The sequence below is a fragment of the Mycteria americana genome, chromosome 12 (assembly GCF_035582795.1).
Source record: "Mycteria americana isolate JAX WOST 10 ecotype Jacksonville Zoo and Gardens chromosome 12, USCA_MyAme_1.0, whole genome shotgun sequence".
Lineage (NCBI taxonomy): Eukaryota > Metazoa > Chordata > Aves > Ciconiiformes > Ciconiidae > Mycteria > Mycteria americana.
The window spans coordinates 8,901,915-8,920,129 of record NC_134376.1 but is presented as its reverse complement, the minus strand read 5'-3'; the positions used below and the strand labels follow the sequence as shown (position 1 = coordinate 8,920,129).

At 36.3% G+C, this 18,215-nt stretch overlaps 1 protein-coding gene across 3 annotated transcripts in view; it reads left to right on the top strand.

Moving 5' to 3' along the window:
* The window catches only part of CYTH3 (cytohesin 3), a 53,216-nt gene that overhangs the window by 28,777 nt on the left and 6,224 nt on the right, over positions 1-18,215 (top strand). For all 3 annotated transcript variants that reach the window (XM_075515577.1, XM_075515578.1, XM_075515575.1), the window contains 5 exons: positions 3,725-3,843; positions 7,663-7,743; positions 9,823-9,935; positions 11,387-11,535; positions 12,354-12,465. In XM_075515577.1, coding sequence (XP_075371692.1) covers positions 3,725-3,843; positions 7,663-7,743; positions 9,823-9,935; positions 11,387-11,535; positions 12,354-12,465 — 574 coding nt within the window. The remainder of the gene's footprint in view (positions 1-3,724; positions 3,844-7,662; positions 7,744-9,822; positions 9,936-11,386; positions 11,536-12,353; positions 12,466-18,215) is intronic.

The following is an 18,215-nucleotide window of genomic DNA, read 5'->3' as shown; positions in this document are numbered from 1 at the left end:
TTGTATACACATATACATATGTATGTGTACCTATATGACTTGTACAAACACCTGCAGGTGGAAACTTGGTTACCAATTTCAAGAAGTCTACCGTGCATTTAGCCAAGAAGTAAAGTAGTTCATTTCTCTGCAGTGCCTCTACTTTTCTTAACTAATTGTTAATTATCTGGAGAATTCAGGGACCTGCACATGCTCTTACAGACTTCCTCTGATATATTTAAAAGAGCTGCTTTGACGTATTTGACCTTCAGCTTTTACTTTTCATTTTACATCTTCCTTGCTTTGTTTTACTGCCTTCTGTTGTTTGTAATTGAGATTCCATTTTGAATTTGTGAAGAGTTGTCTTTAAGGTCTTTTTGGAAACTGCTTAGCATTTGTTTTTCTGTGTTAGTTCTTGACGTGTTTTCTTTCCAATTGTATTGAATTCAGTTACATTTTGGTGGCTTTTCTGTAATGTTCCAAGTACAGTGAGGGCTGCTATTCTTCAGGCTGTTTTCAGTTTACCAGAAACACTCAAGTACTTTGAGATATAGAACCGTTTTTAAGCTACTGACCATGTCTTTTATTTTTATTTTCCATTTTGGTGAGTGTCTAACTTCAGTTCTGTTGAGGGCAGAATATCCCCAAATATCCTGGTAGTTTGCTGTTGTCCTCCAGCTCTTTCACATCCTAGAAGTTTGTGGCAAAGTCAGAGGATGATGTCAGATGCTTTCATTCCAGTGTTAACTATTTTTTGTTACTGTTCTTGTTGGGTGAAATTATTTCTATAAATAGATGCTGTGGCTGCATTGCTACTGTAACATAATTTAAATGTGGTAAACAGACTTACAGTAGTAATTTCTTTAATAATGTCTATGAATCAGTGGTGGCCTGCAGTAGCTGGCTGCTCTAAAGCTAGACCATCTTGTTGTTTGCAGCTGCTAAAGTACATGTCCTTCTAATGTTGAGAGCATTAACTTGGAATCATTGCGAAAAGGATGTTTTTCATACATAAATGGGAGGGAAGATGGTCTCTGGAGTTAGGAATGTGAAAGAACTGGGGTAATAATACATGCGTTGAATCCTCCAAGTTTTCTTCTTTAAAACCAAATAAGAGAGTTTGGATGTTTTCATATTAGGAGGAACACAGTGAGGTAATTTTATTTTACCATTTTTATTTGAAGACCTTTACATTTTCTAGTGTGTAACCTATATGTAGAGCAATTCTCCTTGCTCACACCCAGAAAATCCTCATTCAAAATAGCTATGTTTAATGCAGTTACGTGATGTAATATCATGTACCTTGCCATTTGGATTTGGTTAGCTAGTGTGGGAAGGGCTATAATGGTAAAGTTTGAAAAGCACTTCAGGAATCCCTGTGCAGAGGACTTAAAGCTGTGCTTGAAATTCGCAGCACTGGAAGTCAGTACCGCCTGCGTTGGGCCCAGAAAATGAATTCTCTATGACAAAGGCAGGGTTTAAATAATTAAATAATTTTTCAGTTAAGTTACTGTAAAAGCTATGAAATTCAAAGCAGTTTTCATTGCACTGACTTAAAAAAAATCTATGCAATATTTGTAGTCAATATTGAATATTTCTGTAGCCATCAATTTTGTGTAGGGAGGTTAAACTAGTACAGCTGTCTTCCATCTCCTATCCGTCTACAGAAAGAAAATTTGCATCAAGACAAAAGATAGCGTAGGAGTTGATGGGGATTTGGCTGACCTATTTTACCATTTATTCCAGATGCTGGAGTTGTTGTCCCAGACAAATTCCTTTTCCTGTCTATTTGACTTCTGGTTCTTTAACATCTTACAAATTAAAAAAAAAAAAAAAAGGAAAAAAATCCAGAAAAAGGAAAATTAAATTTATTTTTGTAGTATGTTGTAGTATCTGCTTCTGTGCACAGAAATTTGTTTTCCATGCTTCTAGTCATGTCCATTATCTTTTTCAGTTACTTGTACAACTTTAAAAAATCTATTCTAGTCAGTCTGTTTACACTAAGCATGAATAATATGGTCCAGGTGTTGAACATGGGAATCTGCAACTGCTATTTCTGATGTTTGTCAGAAGGAAGGTTCTGTGTTGGTTGACAGAGCTGAGAAAACTTTTTGAATAACTTGGTATGGGAAAAAACATTATGTTTCATAGTCAAATGATTTTTTTGTACAAACAGTTATCACAAGCTTTGAAGGGATCATTTTTGAGGGAAGCTCAGCTATTTCTGCTTCAAGATAAAACAGATATATTCTTTGCAATGAAATAATGTCTATTCTGAATTGACTTATCAAAATATTAAGTTGTCGGAGTCAGAATACCAGCCTGTCATTGAAATTACGTTTTCCGATGGTGAAAAAATTGTTTTGAGAGAATTGCATTCCAGAAGTTTTTTAAAAAGCTGCAAGCCTTAACTTCATGGCTCATTTTCTTTGTTAAATTAGGTCAGAAAACTGACCTTTTTTTTGTCAGGCAGATGATAATTTCATTATAAAAAAAAATAGAATCAACCAAACAGAAGGATAATTACTTTTTTGAATGTTACTGCAGGGCCTCCTATGCTATATCAAAAAATAATGGAAGTTTTCCCAGTTGTAATGAAATAAAAAATAAATATATTCCATTTGCAGAAATTGAAAAACCTCTAATATTTCTGAAATTATGAAATATGCTAGTAGAAAAGATTTGGAATAATTTATTAAGCTCTTTGGTACATATTTGGAATCCAAGACATTAGGGTTACTTACAGCTGCCATTCCCACTTTTCACTAGCATGCTGTTAACAGTTTTATGAAATCAGCAGGAATAGCAATACCTTTGTTGGGGTGTGCGGTGGGGAAAAAAAAAGAGCTCTATCTCTTCATGTCCTGCTGAGTGTTGGAATAACATCCCTTCCATCCTTTACGTAATCTTTATATAACTCTTAGTCTCCTTTCTTTACTGCTTTGCAGAAAGTTCTCTGGGCATCCCTAGAGTGTGCCAGTTGTAGGGCCAGTAATTTATGGAGGCATAGGAGTCCAGGGGCTTGATCAAGTACCCACTGAGGGACAGGGTAAGACACTCCTCCTGGCTTTGATAGAAGCTCCATGGTAGACGCTTGACTGGTTTGTGAACAGTCCTTTGTGAATAGCCTAGTTCAAGTCCTTTGTGAATAGTTTAGATCCAGCACAACCAGAAGTCACTGATAATCCCAGTGTCAGCATAAACTCTTTTAAACTGGTTTCAGTATCTTCAGCCGCAACTTCTACTGCAAGTAGTGGCTTGATGTATTGGGTTGCAGTTTGTAGATTATAACAGATGCTTTATTTTGTGTCATGGTGGTAATTAAGTTATTCCTACATACCTCTTCATTATATGATTTTACAGATTATGCCTCTGCAGACGTTTATGCAATATTGTGAACAGGCTAACTCACACGTTAACTCCAAAGAGCAACATGGAATCATTATTCAATTAATATTTGATGTTTCTATTGTTGAGGGATTCAAACTGCCACCTAGTACTTCTAGCCTTAAAAGTGTGTTTTCATTTTAATCTTTTAAACCAGTACTAAATATTACTTATCTAACTGAAAAACATTTGTTTACCATTTCATTAAAAAAAAAAATCTGTAGGCTAATGTAATTCTTAATGTGCTATGTATATGTCTGTGTCAGTATATTAATACCAAATGTTATAGGCGATGTTTACATAAATGCTTGTGGAAAAAACCATAACATTCCTTTTCCTCTGGAATTGCTCTTCCTAGGGAATACAGTTTCTGATAGAAAATGACCTCCTGCAGAACACTGCAGAAGACATTGCACAGTTCCTTTATAAAGGAGAAGGATTAAATAAAACGGTAATTGGAGATTACCTCGGTGAAAGGTAAAATAAAAATACTGAAACTTTGTTCTTGAGTTTACAAAGCATATGACAGGTTTTGGTAGTTACCTTCCCCTTCACAGGCTGCGTGAGAGTGCTACTCTACTACTCCAAGATCTATAAAAGCTACAGTGGGAAGTAAAACTACTACGGTATTGTGATAGTTTTTTTTTTTCCATTAGGTGATTGTTTTTTTTTAAATGGGTACATTGTGGAATAATATTTAATTCATTGTAACTTACTATTTTGAGAAAATACCCTTAAATTTGGCTACAGTGCAGAATTTAATACCATAAGCTTTTGGAATGCCTGAGAGTTGTATTGCAACAGTTCCGGTAACTCTTGATACTCTGCCCAGACAAGGAGTGATTTACAATCACTAATAACTGGATAGTAAAGAAATTACTTATTAAAATGGCTAGTTCCTGGGACAACAGTTATAACCAGGTTCCAGTGTTGTCTTCTTCCCAGAACACAGGCTTCCCATTAGTAAATAGGCATCTCAAAGGGCGGCCGCGCCCTATCTTCATCAATCCTAGTACAATAAACATGCAACATGCCTATTTAGGTATACTATTGTAAAACACTATCAAATGCAAATTATTTCCATTGCTGTGCAACCCAGGAATTGATTTCGAAAAAGGCAGCAGAGAGAGACAGAAGTGAAGAGTGGGTTGGAGTACGTGTATCTACGTGCTTGCACATGTTCCGGTTCAGATGCCAGTTATGGATGTTTAAAAGTTGATTCATTTAGGATATACTCCTGTAGTGATATGTTCTGGCAGATCCCTTCTGAGGCACCCGTAATCTGTTTACAGCATCAATGGCTTAGTTTGTGCTCAGCAATTTCCTCCTGACTTTAATACATGTAATGAAAGTTTTCACTGTAATATGTATATTTTGAAAATAGAAGTTAGCTATGAAGTTTCTGTACAGTATATGTAGACATTCCAACAATTTTTATACAACAGCATTATGTTGTTGCTCTTGAATATTTGGGCAATCAGTATTACAAAATCACTTATAGGTTAATGTCCATAACTGCAAAACTGTAACAAAGCTTGTATAAAGCAGTCTGTGTTTGTTTTTGAGAGCTGCATTCTACCTTGGTATTGTCTTCTGAAATACTTTCAGTTTTTCTAGCCCTATTCCCAGAACCCCTGTACTCACGCAGAAAGGCCTTACCAATATGTCCAGGCCCACTGGAGTAATCAATAATATTCGTGTGGCTATTTATGGGTTCACATTTAAAATTAAAAAATTTATTGCTTGTTCTTTTGCATCCCTGGCAGGGATGCTGCTGGGCAGCACTGTGGTCTAATCTGAAAATACAGGGCAACCTTTCTTAATATTGAGTATATGTTCAGATAAATATGCAATGCAATTATATCTTCTGAATTTTTCAAGACTTAAATACAGACAAATATAGTGGTCATACTGAATAGCAAATTTGATCAGGAAATTTTGTATAAATCTATCAACTGGGTAATAAAATCTTAGGAGAAGTGAAAAAAATTAATATACTGCTCCTATTTTGCCACAAGGCAGAAGCAACCTGTCCATTTTAAGGAGCAGCTGAAGTCAAAAAAATTTAAAATTATTTTTTGCTTTAAAAACAACTCTTATTCAATGTATCCAGTCAGTCTACTTTAATTGTTTTTTGCAAGTTTCTTCATTTCTGTGAAGGTTGTAATACTAACATGGTAATGGGAAAGCAAAATGGTGTTTCTGTCTGTCTTTTTTTTTTTCTTCACTTATATTAATTAGTAAAGGAGGGTGGAGGTGAAGAGATGACAGTCTGATTTTCAGGAATGTGTATGGACGTTTCAAGGTAGTCAGGTCTGGAATGGGGAATTGGTTCATAATACTCCTTTGAACTGCAACATTAACTTCCTAGAATCCTAATAATTTTTGTTCATGTTCCTCTGAAAACAATGTATCAGGCCTTTAGGTCCTGGGGTAAAATAAATACTCTGGGATAAAGTAAAATGTGGCAATTGGGGTGGTCTTAGCTGCTGGTTTTGCTTCTGTGACTACCTCAGAAACAGGCTATTAAGTGATTTGTGCTATGCAAATGGAAGTGCATATTATAGATGAGTTTTTGTTGAGTTATGTATTGTCTTTTATCAAGGCATTTGGAGTCTGAGGACATTCTCTTTTACTTTGCCACTCCCTCTCAGGGGCCCATCATGAATTACTTCTGCATTCTAGCTAAATATAGCTGAAGATGAGACCGGGATAGTCAATAGAATGAAATATTTGTATAACATTCTGCCATAATGAGGTATATTTTAAACTATTGACTTTTATAGTCTTACAGCATTCAGCAAACTGAAAAAAGTGAATAGTAAAACAGAATGAGATAATACCTAAAAATGTACAATAAATAAGGGATGAATTACATCCTATAAAAGATTTAAGATTTCTTTATATGTGGGTAAGTCTTCACTTATTTTAAGTGGCTTCCTTGACCTCTCATGATATTTGGCTTGTGTCTTTGGAGCTGTACCCAGCACAAGTATCACTATTAATCCAGTCTACATAATTTTGCTCTAGAAGAGCAAAAATTAGATTATAAGGCTAATATTTGTTCTGAATTACTGCAGCTTTATGTACATATAAGCAAAATCAATATTTGGCTTAGAGTAACAAAGTACCTCTGAGTGCTCTCTTTTATTATACTATTATGCCACTTTATTTTACTGCACTGAAAAATAGCCACACAGTTGAATTGTGCATTACTAAATTTGATGAGAATTGCTTTGTTTTACTTGACAGAGCTGATGTGTTTTTCTGTAAACAATATGGGAACATCCTAATGAATGAGTAGTTCGTTTTAAGGTATTTACTCGTGAGTGTTAGGTTAGCCTGACTATGCAGTTAGTCAGTAACGCAACAGATAGTTCTTAGTGGGTGCACACTTTTCTATTTCCGGGTGGAGGCTGATATGCAACATTCTGTCTTGGTGATGTATTTAAAGCACACCCTGATGATTATAAACCTTTATGCTTCTGGCATGTGAACTCAGTGATGGTGTAGGCTAAATTCTGTCTGCATCCAAATAGTTTTGTGTTCATTAATGTTTAAATGTTACTTTTGCGTTTAAACACCTTTGTATCAAACAAAGCATAATTTAGCTCATGGTTTATGTATCAATATAAAAAGATAGGTGAGAGGAAGCCTGTTCAAAACCTATTCTGATTTTAGTAAACTTTCATTATAACGATTTTTGAGAATGGAGTTAAGAATATAGTATGTACTAAGTAGCTCTTTTAAAAAGCTGTTCTTTTTCTTAGGTACAATCAGTTGAAGCATTTCCGTTCCTCATCTTTGTACATAAATGAATATACTGCTTTAATATTTTCTGTTCTTAGAGGAAAAAACAGGATAGTTTGTTTTTCTTGTGTTGTATGGCTAAAGAAATTAATCTTACATTAACCGTTGCTTTAAGAGTTCATGGCACAATTTCTGCAAAAGACTTTTTACTGGATAAATTTATGAGGTGTCATCCCATATCAAGGCAGGTGCAGTAATAATAAATGTGAAGCAAAGAAGGCCAGGCAATTTTTAGGTCATTTAAATAAGCAAGTGCTAAAATCAGTTCAAGTGTACTGGCTCTTGCTAACCTACCAGCAAAACCGGGCAAAATACTAGTATTAAATATTAAAATACCTCTCAAATAAACGTGTAAACTATTTCTGATGACTTGATTTGATCAGTATGATTTATTTCCTTGCCTATTCTCGGAAGCAAATAGAGATAACTAACAAGCCTTTAAAGTTCAGAATTGTAATTGTCTATTTCCATTTTTGTCTTTTATAGAGATGAATTTAATATTAAAGTTCTTCAGGCTTTTGTTGAACTCCATGAGTTCGCTGATCTCAATCTTGTACAAGCCTTAAGGTGAGTAAATTCTTTCTTTTTTTTTTGACCTGAGCTTCCTTTATCAAATTGCATGTTTGTGTGAATCACTGTGTTGATTTATTCGTCAGAAAGCTGATCTACAGCTTACCACGATTATATGTGTTACTGTGCAAGTTGGCAGAGACAGCTCTGTTTTAACCGTTCCAATTGCTTGTGTGCGTGCTGCCTTTGAAGGTGAAAACTTTTAGTTATTTCACACAAATACAAACAACTAAAACATAGCTGTAACTCTTTGGGGTGCCTGCCATATATGAACATTTGAAGATCTGTTTTATATCTTAGCACAGAGATAGGTAAAAAAACCAAACCAACCGCTAACCCAAGCAAATAAATAATTTTCTTTGCTGCCATCTTCTTTCTCCTTTCCTTCCACCTCAATTTGTTCGTCTGGGCGGGGAGTGGGGGAATCCCGCTGACCATAATCAGTGATTATGTTCAATTACAAAGAGGTAAACTTTGAAACAAGTAACTTCCTTCTGCTTTCCTCAGAGTTTCCCACCTGCCGTGTGAAAGAAAGTGTAATATCTTAGTATGCTCTTTTCCCTTGCTGAGTGAACAGTTTACTTGATTTCTCTGGGATGCCAGCGTACAGTGACCTTGTGAAGTCCCTTCTCGTCTTGGTGGAAGTCCATAATAGATCTAGCAAATTAAGTTGATTTAGACAGTTCTGCCAGTTTCGTTGCCATGAGTGACTCCCTCCTGACACCAGATAAATTGAAATGTCTGTGTGATCTTTATCTCTGGTGCAGTGCTTTGTGATGTGGAGTCAGGACAGCTTTGCTATGGTTGAGTGATGTGGTGATGATAACTTGAGCTGCCTGAGGCTTGAGCTAAGGAAGCCTTTTCTCTGGCTGCTGAAGCTTGTCTGGGAGACTTCATACTCCTATCTTTTTTTACGCAATTTAACGTTAGGTTTGACTTTATTCTTCCTTAGCAGCTGCTACTATTAAATGTTTGTATTTTGGTAGCTTACAAAATTCGTGATCTGGGTTGGAACCTTGCATGAGGTGAGTAAAAGGCAGTATATAGAGCTGACAAACTAAAGATGGCCTGCGACACTTTAATATAATGTCCTAAAAAGAAAACTGCTAAAGACAGGAATAGATGGTTATTATATTGGCACCCAGTGTACAGGGAATATCGAGAACTTGTTTTGCATGGCAGAGCATGTAACTTTGCTGTTTTCGATCCTGTTTTAATTTAGATAATTATTTTGCTAAGAAAGAAAAGAATAAGTGACTAAATTCATTGGAGCTTTTTAGTGCCACAGTGTGCCAAAAGTAAATTTGTGAAGACTTCTGTCCTGTATGCATTCCAATGTACCTGAATAGAAATAATAGAACTAATGAGTTATGAATGTAAAAACTCTATTTCAGTTCATGCTGCTAAATGATCTAAGGAGCACAAATCTCCTGCATATATTACAAAATTACTGAGGTGATATGATGAGTCTTTATTTTTAAGATCTGTGTCTGATACTTGTAGGGGGAACTTACACTTAGAGAGGCAGCACCTCTCTAAGCACTGAGGTTTTTCTTGTTGTTGTTATTATTTTTTAAATGTTTGAGGAGTTCAAGTAAAGATGTTAAGTGTTTTTGTATTCCTTGCTTCTCTCCCCTACCAGAAATATTTCATGTAATGTGTCTTTTTACATTGTAAGTAAAGTCTAGCTGAGTATTTATTGCTTTTAGTAGCCAGGAAACCCAGGGAGGATTGAATTGATTGTTTCCCCATAGCATTCTCATGGCAAAAATGGGATGCATACAGAAAATTGTTTAGTAGTCTGGAAAAAAGAGAGAGTCTCAGAATATGAACTGCCATATTATCTTGCCTGATAGCATGCAGTGTTGCTGGCTGAATTACTGGGCTAGCCATCTGTGCATGTTGCTTTATAATAGCTCCTGACTTGTGCGTTGAGAGATTGAGAACATATTTCTAGGACATTTTATATAGACTTTGCTGGGGTTTTTTTTTGTTTGTTTGTTTCTGATTATTAGTAATATATGCTTAATATATAAATAGTGGAATAAGTCTAACAACTATTTTTCCCTTCTGTAGGCAGTTTCTGTGGAGCTTCAGACTCCCAGGAGAGGCTCAAAAAATTGATCGTATGATGGAAGCTTTTGCTTCACGCTATTGCCTTTGTAACCCAGGAGTCTTCCAGTCTACGGGTTAGTCACAGGAAACAGTATGAGTTCTTAAGTGTTCTGTGGGGTTTTTTTTTTTGATCATGTATGTTCTTCTACATCTGATGCAAGGAGATGATGGCCAGTTCGGAAGTTCAGGATAAAATAGCATGTGAAATGAGAAATTTCTGAGAACTGAGAAAATGCAACTGCCTAATCCTACATTTTGTTTCCAGGAGATGCAAGCTTATGGGCAGAATGCACTTCCAGTTATAAATCTTCAGCATTAATATATATCTAAGCCAATTAAAGTATAAAACACACTTTAGAAATGTCACCAAAGATTTTGGCTAGGAATTGGAAAAGTAAGATTCTCAGGGGCTTAGAGGCAGAAGAGACCAATAGGTTGGATAGTCTCGTCTGTCAGTTATAAGGACTTTACAGCTCATTATCTCTGTATCAAGTCCATCTATGCGTGGCTATAGTATATTATCTAGAAAGTCATCCATTTCTGTTATTAGGACTGTATCCTTTCTCTTTAGCAGTCTGTTCAGCAGTAATTTATCCCAGTTAGAAATGCACCTCAGTTTTCTGTTGAATTACTTGATTTAGAATTACTCAAGTCATAAAAGCTAACAAAACTTTGTGGTACTGCACAGAATGCCCTAGCATTCTGGCATTGTTGGTCTGTTTAGTTATATACACACATAGCTTGCTGTTGATCACTTAGTTTGAGGAACAAATAGGCTAGGAAAAGGTTAATGTAAAGCAGGTCTGCAACAGCTAGAGAGGAAAATACTTATTGAAAACAAAATGGTGAAGATGCAAACACATTTTTCCTCTATGTAGCAGAGAGGTTTCCATCCTGCTTTTTCTTACACAGGATCTTGTACTTGAATTCTGGGAGAATTTACTATAATCATAAACATGTCAAGAGGCATGATAAGATCTCCTTTGTCATCTTTTGATATTATTCAGTGGTAGAAGCCATCTTGTATATGCCAAGAAATTGAATCAATGTAATTTTCAGTCTGTTTAAATGCAGTTCAAATATTATTTTGAAGAAACTGGTCTTTCTCTTTGGACAAAGCTTTGGAAGTAGTTTGAATAGGAGTCTGATTGAACAAGTCTATTATAGGATCTACCAATATGATCTAGGCAAAATCTGTATTCAGAGAACGTTTTGCCCAAGAACGCGTCAGTGTTTCAAGTGAAATGTTAATTTAGGGTGATAGCAATGATTTCAGAGAGTTTAAAAAATTTTTTGGATTCTTGTACTGTTTTTCTCGTACTGGCTTTTAATTTGAATTGTTACATATTTTTTCTTCTTAGGCTTGCTTCAACAGTTTAAAGAAAGATGAGACTTTGCTTTTGTGTATAGTGTTCGGGATTTTTTGACTACCTGTTTCTTTATCAGTCAGGATGAGTTATATATTCATTTCACAGGTTTCTGCCACAATACACAGAGATAAATAATTTTTCAAATCTTATTCCAGATACATGCTATGTGCTGTCATTTGCGATCATTATGTTAAATACCAGTCTGCACAACCACAATGTAAGAGATAAACCAACAGTAGAGAGGTTTATTTCTATGAATCGTGGAATTAATGAAGGTGGAGACCTTCCAGAAGAATTGCTACGGGTAAGTTAGACTGGGTAAGACAAGGCATTGCTTTGTGTTTTCAATAGGAAATGTAGAAGCATGTACAACAGTTCTGAGGCAGATTTGCCGAGGGAAAGTAAGAATAACATTTTCTAGTATGCATAACCATTTGAGTAGCTGAAAGAAGCATTTTCTGATATTCACAGCTGCTTTGAGCTAGTTCTCCCTATATTCAGTCTTTTGTTGAGGAGAGGAGATTCCAGAGAAAATGCTCTGTGTATCTCTCAGTAGTTTGCTGATGGCAAAATTCTTGTGGAATTGGATTCTTATGAAAAAAAAAAAGTAGTATTTCTGGATAAGTCAGAGAAAGCTGGAAAAAATAGTAAAAATCATTGTTTCATTATTGCCTCTCATTTCTTTCCATGTGTCTTGTGGAGCTTCCTCCTGTCCCTTGAGATTAAAAATACGTATTTCTCCAAGACAGTGTGATGGTCTAAACCATTTTCTGAAAACCCAGATTCATTTGGCAAAACTTGTACTAAATGAGACCTGAAGCTGAAACCTTTGAAATACTGAATGCTGAAGTTAAAAGAAAAAAAAAAAAAAAAGTCTTTGCTAGCAGTGCTTATAGAATCTGTAAAAAAAAAAAGAGACATTTGTTTATAGATGAAGTAATTTAAAATCAAACTTAATCAAAGCAGTAAACAACGTTTGAGAAGGGATGGTCCAGAATTTTATGGGCTGTATTTCCTATGCTTTTTATACAAATAGTCTGAGAAGCAGTAGGATGTCCTGGTTGCATTTTCTTTTAGACATTTATTAATGAGGTCTTTTTTCCTCTTTTTTTATTCTTCTAGAATTTATATGAAAGTATTAAGAATGAGCCGTTTAAAATTCCAGAGGATGATGGAAATGATCTAACGCATACATTTTTTAATCCAGATAGAGAAGGTTGGCTGCTGAAATTAGGTTAGTTATAAGGGCAGTTTTGCTGCTATATGTTTGTTCGTTGTTAGCATGTTTGCTTCTTCTGTGTCTATCTGCTTTCTTGTGAAGGTAACAGGATTAACTTTGTAATTTGTATTTAAAAATGTATGAACAAAAATAAGTAACTCCTTTACGCCTGAAGTTTGTTACTTCTTATTTTACATATCCAAATTAGCAATCTTGTTTCAAACTTTGGAGTTTTATTTCTGATATATAAGAAATAAAACCTCAGCGACAAAAAGGAAACGCCCTATGGTATTTACATGCTGTGACTGATGAATAACAACGAAGTCTCCATAAGGTCATTTCAGAAAACTGTGTGATATTTCAACTCAGTTTTCCGTGTACAAAAAAAAATATTTCTCTTCAAATAGTTATTTTTGTATGTCTTTATTTTTCCATATTATTTGTGAGTTTCTCTTGGTTTGGTTTTGGCTATGATTTTTTAATGAGTGGTTTAAATGTGCCTTCTTGTTTTCCTTATGGCCTATGACCTATCACCTTTCTGTTCTGTGACTGGCTGTCTCTGCTTATTCTGCATTAGGAGGTACGTATCTGATTGCTTTCCAGTCCCCTCTTCTTCAGTTGCTCATTCTTTTATTTTCTTCCTCCTTCCTCCTGGTTTTTTTTTCCTTTTTTTTTTTTTAAATCAAGTTTATTGTAGCATTTTGCTTTTTCACTCAGTGTCACTAACTATCATCAGTGGTACTCTGAAAGACTGGCATGTCAGTGTCTAGCTCACATGCGAGTGTCTTCTGCAAAAGAAGAAGGTGTTTACCTGTAAAGCAGAAAAATAAAGATGACTATTGAGCATACTTTTCTCCTCATTGAAGAACATAACAAGGAAAGAATAATTTCTACTGAGAGAAGACAGTCTTACTCTTGTAATGAAGTTCCAGAGTGATTTTGTTACTTGTACATCAATTATATTAGATTATTAAAAGATTGATTACATTTGAACTATGCATTTAAAAAAGCTGTTCTTTTTGCTGCTTATTTTTCTTTCTCAATAATATATTTAGCTTACTTAACAGAATCTTAAATGAGCGCCAAATTTAGGGTTGCAGAAACCTCTGGTAATTTGCAGTCTCCTGGCACTGCAAGCTGCCCCTGTTTACAGACTCTTTTAAAGTTGATGGGATTCACTTTTTCACTTGGGCTTAGGGAATTTTTTTTCCTATATAAAGGAGACTGAAATTTTATTTCAACATTTGTTTTTCAATGAAATAAACCCCTTTTATATAAAACACCAGTACACACTCCAACAGAGCCAGTTGTTGGCCACTTTAATGTATAACTGCTTGTTAAAGCAGAAGGAACTTTGCACTTGGAGAATGGTGGCTAAAGTTATGAAAAGGGACGTGTGCTGGGAGGGTGCACATGGGAGTGAGTATGGTGAAAGTAGAGCCTGGTTAGAGCCACGGGCCCGCTCTACTGATTGCACCTGGAAATTAGTGGTCACGCTAGTTCTGGAAGAAAATAGATGTGAAAAGGAAGCATTTGTAATTAATTCGTATGCTCTCCAATGTCTTGTTTTGACCTCTGCGCTACAGATGCTATAGAGCTCTTTGTCTTTCTAACTACAAAAAAGCAAACCTCTTGCTTTTTGATGTGCGTTGGCTCAGCTGAAACAATTTCAAAGATGACTTTGCAGCTTTTCTCCATTTTGTAGTGTGAAGCAATAGCTATCTCAACAGAAAGGCTTTCAAGATGATGTAGCTAAAATGTGCTTTCTGCAGAAGAGGTTGGGTCTAAGCCCATGCTGTGCATATTTCTCTTTCTGTTGCCAGTGCTCTCTCATATAGTTATACATATACTGAGAGTGCAAGCAAGAGCATGAGTGTGTGTAGAGGAGTGACAACATCCCTTGTGGAAGAAACTGTCAATAAAAGACATAAGAGATCTAATAAAAAATAGAGGAACAAAGAAATTGAAGAAAAAAGGTGACTGAAAGTCAGTGAGAGCTGCCAGGTACTTCTGCACAATCCACCTCTGGCTCTGGCGCAAGGTCAATAAAACTAATCTTTCATTATGTACGATGTAGATGAGAGACAGTGCACAGAAAACCCAACAGTAAAAGCGTGTATGAAACGGAAAGGTGTTGCACGTAACACTCCCATGGCATGAGGGTTATTTGAATAAAGAAATGAAACATGTCCAGAAGCCTCTGGTGAATCAGCCTATAAATGTGTGAAGCTGCGCTTCCCTGAAAGACTGCATTTTTTTTCAGCAGACACAGACTGGTACAGACAAATACATTTTGTTAGTTTAGATGCAGTGACCAGAAATAAATGTGGCAATGTGTGTGTTTTTTTTTTTTTTTTTTCTTTTCCCTCCTTCTCTGAGTTTCGTATTTGCTAGGAGGCTTAAACTGTATGTTTCAGAGAGCTGTCTCGATCCACATTGTTTGCATTTTTACAGTCCTTTCCGTTGGGAGACACTTCTTGTGAAATGGGTAGGGTTTCCTTCAGTTCTGGAAGATGCTGATATTAAAAGTTTCAGTATTGTTGAAATGTTAAGGAGACTCTATTCCTGCGTGAGAGTTTAAGTGCCCAGTTGTGATAATACTTCAAAGTTGAAATAGAAAGTTTTATATAAAACTATGAATATGACTAAGACAACTCCCAAAACCCAGACCCTGAGTATATCAAGACAGTATTTTGTACTTGGTATTTCTTATAGTCAACTCTTCCCATTTATCTACTTGTGCCCCTTTTTTAGTATTCCAGCTCACCATATAGATTATCCTCTGGGCAGGAGGTGGATATCATGAAACTTTCATACATGGTAAAATTCATCTGTCCTAAAGACCACTGTAGCCCTCTAGCCTGGCATTGGGTTTTAGAAAGCTGGGAGAGTGCAAAACGCTTTTGAAGAGTTTGCTGCTCTGAATTGTTCAGAGGTGACTTTGTGTAAGTCTGAGTGCCAAACCTGGCAGCAAGACAGCAATTCTGGTTTTATCTATCTAGACTCAGCTGGTGCCTTTATATAGACATCTTTATCTTGGTAAACCTAAATTATCATTCAGTTCTACATTGTTTGAAGTATGGTGTAATGAAAATGAATGCTACAAGTAAAAAACTGAAAGCTGCTGAGTGCTAATGAATCCTCACTTAGAGCAGCTTGAGACATTATGAGCTTTTACATTTTTCTGTGTCATAATTATTAGTGGTGTTGGTACCATGAAATTTTCTGCCATCCACTTTAAGGTATTTTGAAATTATTGTCTGTGCTCTCTGTCCTAATGCCCAAGTTACAATTGTTTTGCACAGGGAGGCGTTTCCTTGCCTGAACAGCTTCTCTTGACAAATAGCTTGGTTTGCGTAATACTTTCTTCTAGTTAGAGGGAAACTGTGACATTATTCCACCAAACTGGAGAGGAAATGATTCAAGCCAGACACACGATCATGTTAATTTTTTCTGCCAGTCAGGCAGTTACTGAGAGCTTGGAGATTGTCCAAAAGCTTCGCATCCGGGCCCGTCCTGCCAGTGGTGCTTATTCCAGTGCATCTGTGCTTGAGAGGATGTCGTCTCTCTTCCCTAATCTGGGGTGAGAGAATAGCGGTGGTCGATCAGGAAACTGCTGCCTTCCGGTACCTGCCTGGCTCTTGTGGTAACTGATGCTCTTCTAGGTTGAGGCAGTTAATGTTGCAGTCGGGGGAAACTTCTTTTTCAAAGAAATCCAAGCTTTGATCCAGTCACCTGTGTAACTGTACGGTTTCTGAGTCTGTTCTGCCTAGTGGTATCTAAATGAACTGAGAAGAAAAAAACATTCTTGATGTGTGTGTCTCTCTCTTTCCCCTCTAAAACTTTATATAAATGTGCTGAAGATTTGGGTAGAATTTTCTAACTTCAGATACATTGCTGCCTTTAGTCTTAAGGCCTTTTTTAACTTTGAAATTGGTGTTTCCTAAGTCATTGCCAGTTGTTTTTCCCTTCAGTATAGGTGGTTTCTTTTACTTTGTTCTCTAGTTTGTACTTTTCCTAGAGTTGAAAAAAAAAATAATCCTATGTTGGGTTACATAGGTGAAGAAGGTTTCTATTCCCCTTTCTGTACATTTTGCCTTGTTGTGGCCTTTTCTTGTAGTTTCCTTAAATTTCCACCTGCAAGATACCGTGCTTCTTTATTTTGTTGTTTGAGATGTCTTTGCATTTTAGTTAATCAGATAGATCTTTGAGAAGTACATCACTTATTATCTCTCCATTTCTGTAAGTGTTTATGGATCATACTCTGATTTTCTTGATCCTCTTCTGCTAACTTAATTCCTTCCAGCTTTAATCTTTAAAAGGCTGGGAGCTGGAATAAGTTATGAAGTATGGTACTAAAACCCTTTGTTGTTTTGTGAGCCTACAGCAATCTCAGCCGAGGTAAAGAATGCTTTGTTATCACAAGTTCTTACCCATTAATCTTGCATGCAGTGTTCACAGGCCACAAAACGTTATCAACCAGCTTCTTGGGTTTTAGACCATTGTAAAGGCATATGAAATGCATGTTATATGGTGACCCCTGAAAACTGGATGAGTACAGATTAGATTGCCTTTCAAGCTTTATTAGAGTTTCCATGCTGTTGACAATGCAACTAAGTAGTGGGGTGGGGAGACAGACACTTACATGTGCGAGTAGTTCCTTATCCTGCCAAAAAATCCTGCCTTGCTGCTTTTTTTCTGTAAGAGAAGAATAACTCATAGCTTGGTGGAGCAGGGACTTGGGTCTATTTCCGCCACTCACGTGAGTGCTGTAGCTCACGTGAGTGAGCTACTGGCTGTTTTAGGGAGAAGGGAGCAGCAAGAGGGATGTTGTCGTTGGAGATATTTAGTCTTCTTTCTGCCTTCAACATCAATACTGTCCTGGAGCTGGGAAATATTTCATGACAAAAGCTGCATCAAAACTGATTACAAAAGGTTTCAAATTTGAGAAATCTGGCTTTTCCAAGGAGAGGGGATGTTGTCAGGAAAAATTTCAGCAAACTCAACTGTCATTTAATATTTGGCACTTCATATTGTTCTAGGAGGTGTGTGTTTTAAGTCCATTGTTTCTGCCTTAAATTATAAGCAGGCCTTCTTTTAAATATATGGTTATTACCTGATTTTTTTTTTTATTGTGTTTTGACATGATATCACAGTTTGAGAAACACCTTTGTTCAATTTAAGCTGCCTCTGTGATGGTAACCTGTTTGCCTGTTTGTTTCATCCTCTTTCCTGCTGAGTTGTTTTTCTACTAGAACTGGACAAGCCATGACATTTGATGCTAGCTGATGTTACCTGTTAGCCTGAAAAATGTGGTGACGTTTTTGTGCCATAAAAATGTTAAATGATGTTACCCTGTTAACCTTAGAGAGCAGAACGTGACTTAAAATCACGACGATGAACATGGGGTTATATGAAAAAATGTCAAGTTATGGCGATAGCAAGGACTGGCCTGGCAGTCGTCTTGGCTCGGCTGCTGCTTATTCATTGATCTGGAAGTGAGTCAAGCTAAAGTTCATCGACTTTCCGTTCCTAGCCCAAATACTTCCTGATACTTGAACCAGCTCTCAGTCAAGGTGATGGGAATTTTTCTAGTGACTTACATGCCAGTTTGAATGTTTCTACAATGCTTTATTTAAAGATCTGTCACAGTGATTGTACTAAAATGCCACCAGTTCTTCCCTCACTGTCTCCAGTTCACTCAACCATTCATTCTGTCACGGCTTCTGCATCTTGCACTATTTTGCCTTCTCTTATTTCACCAC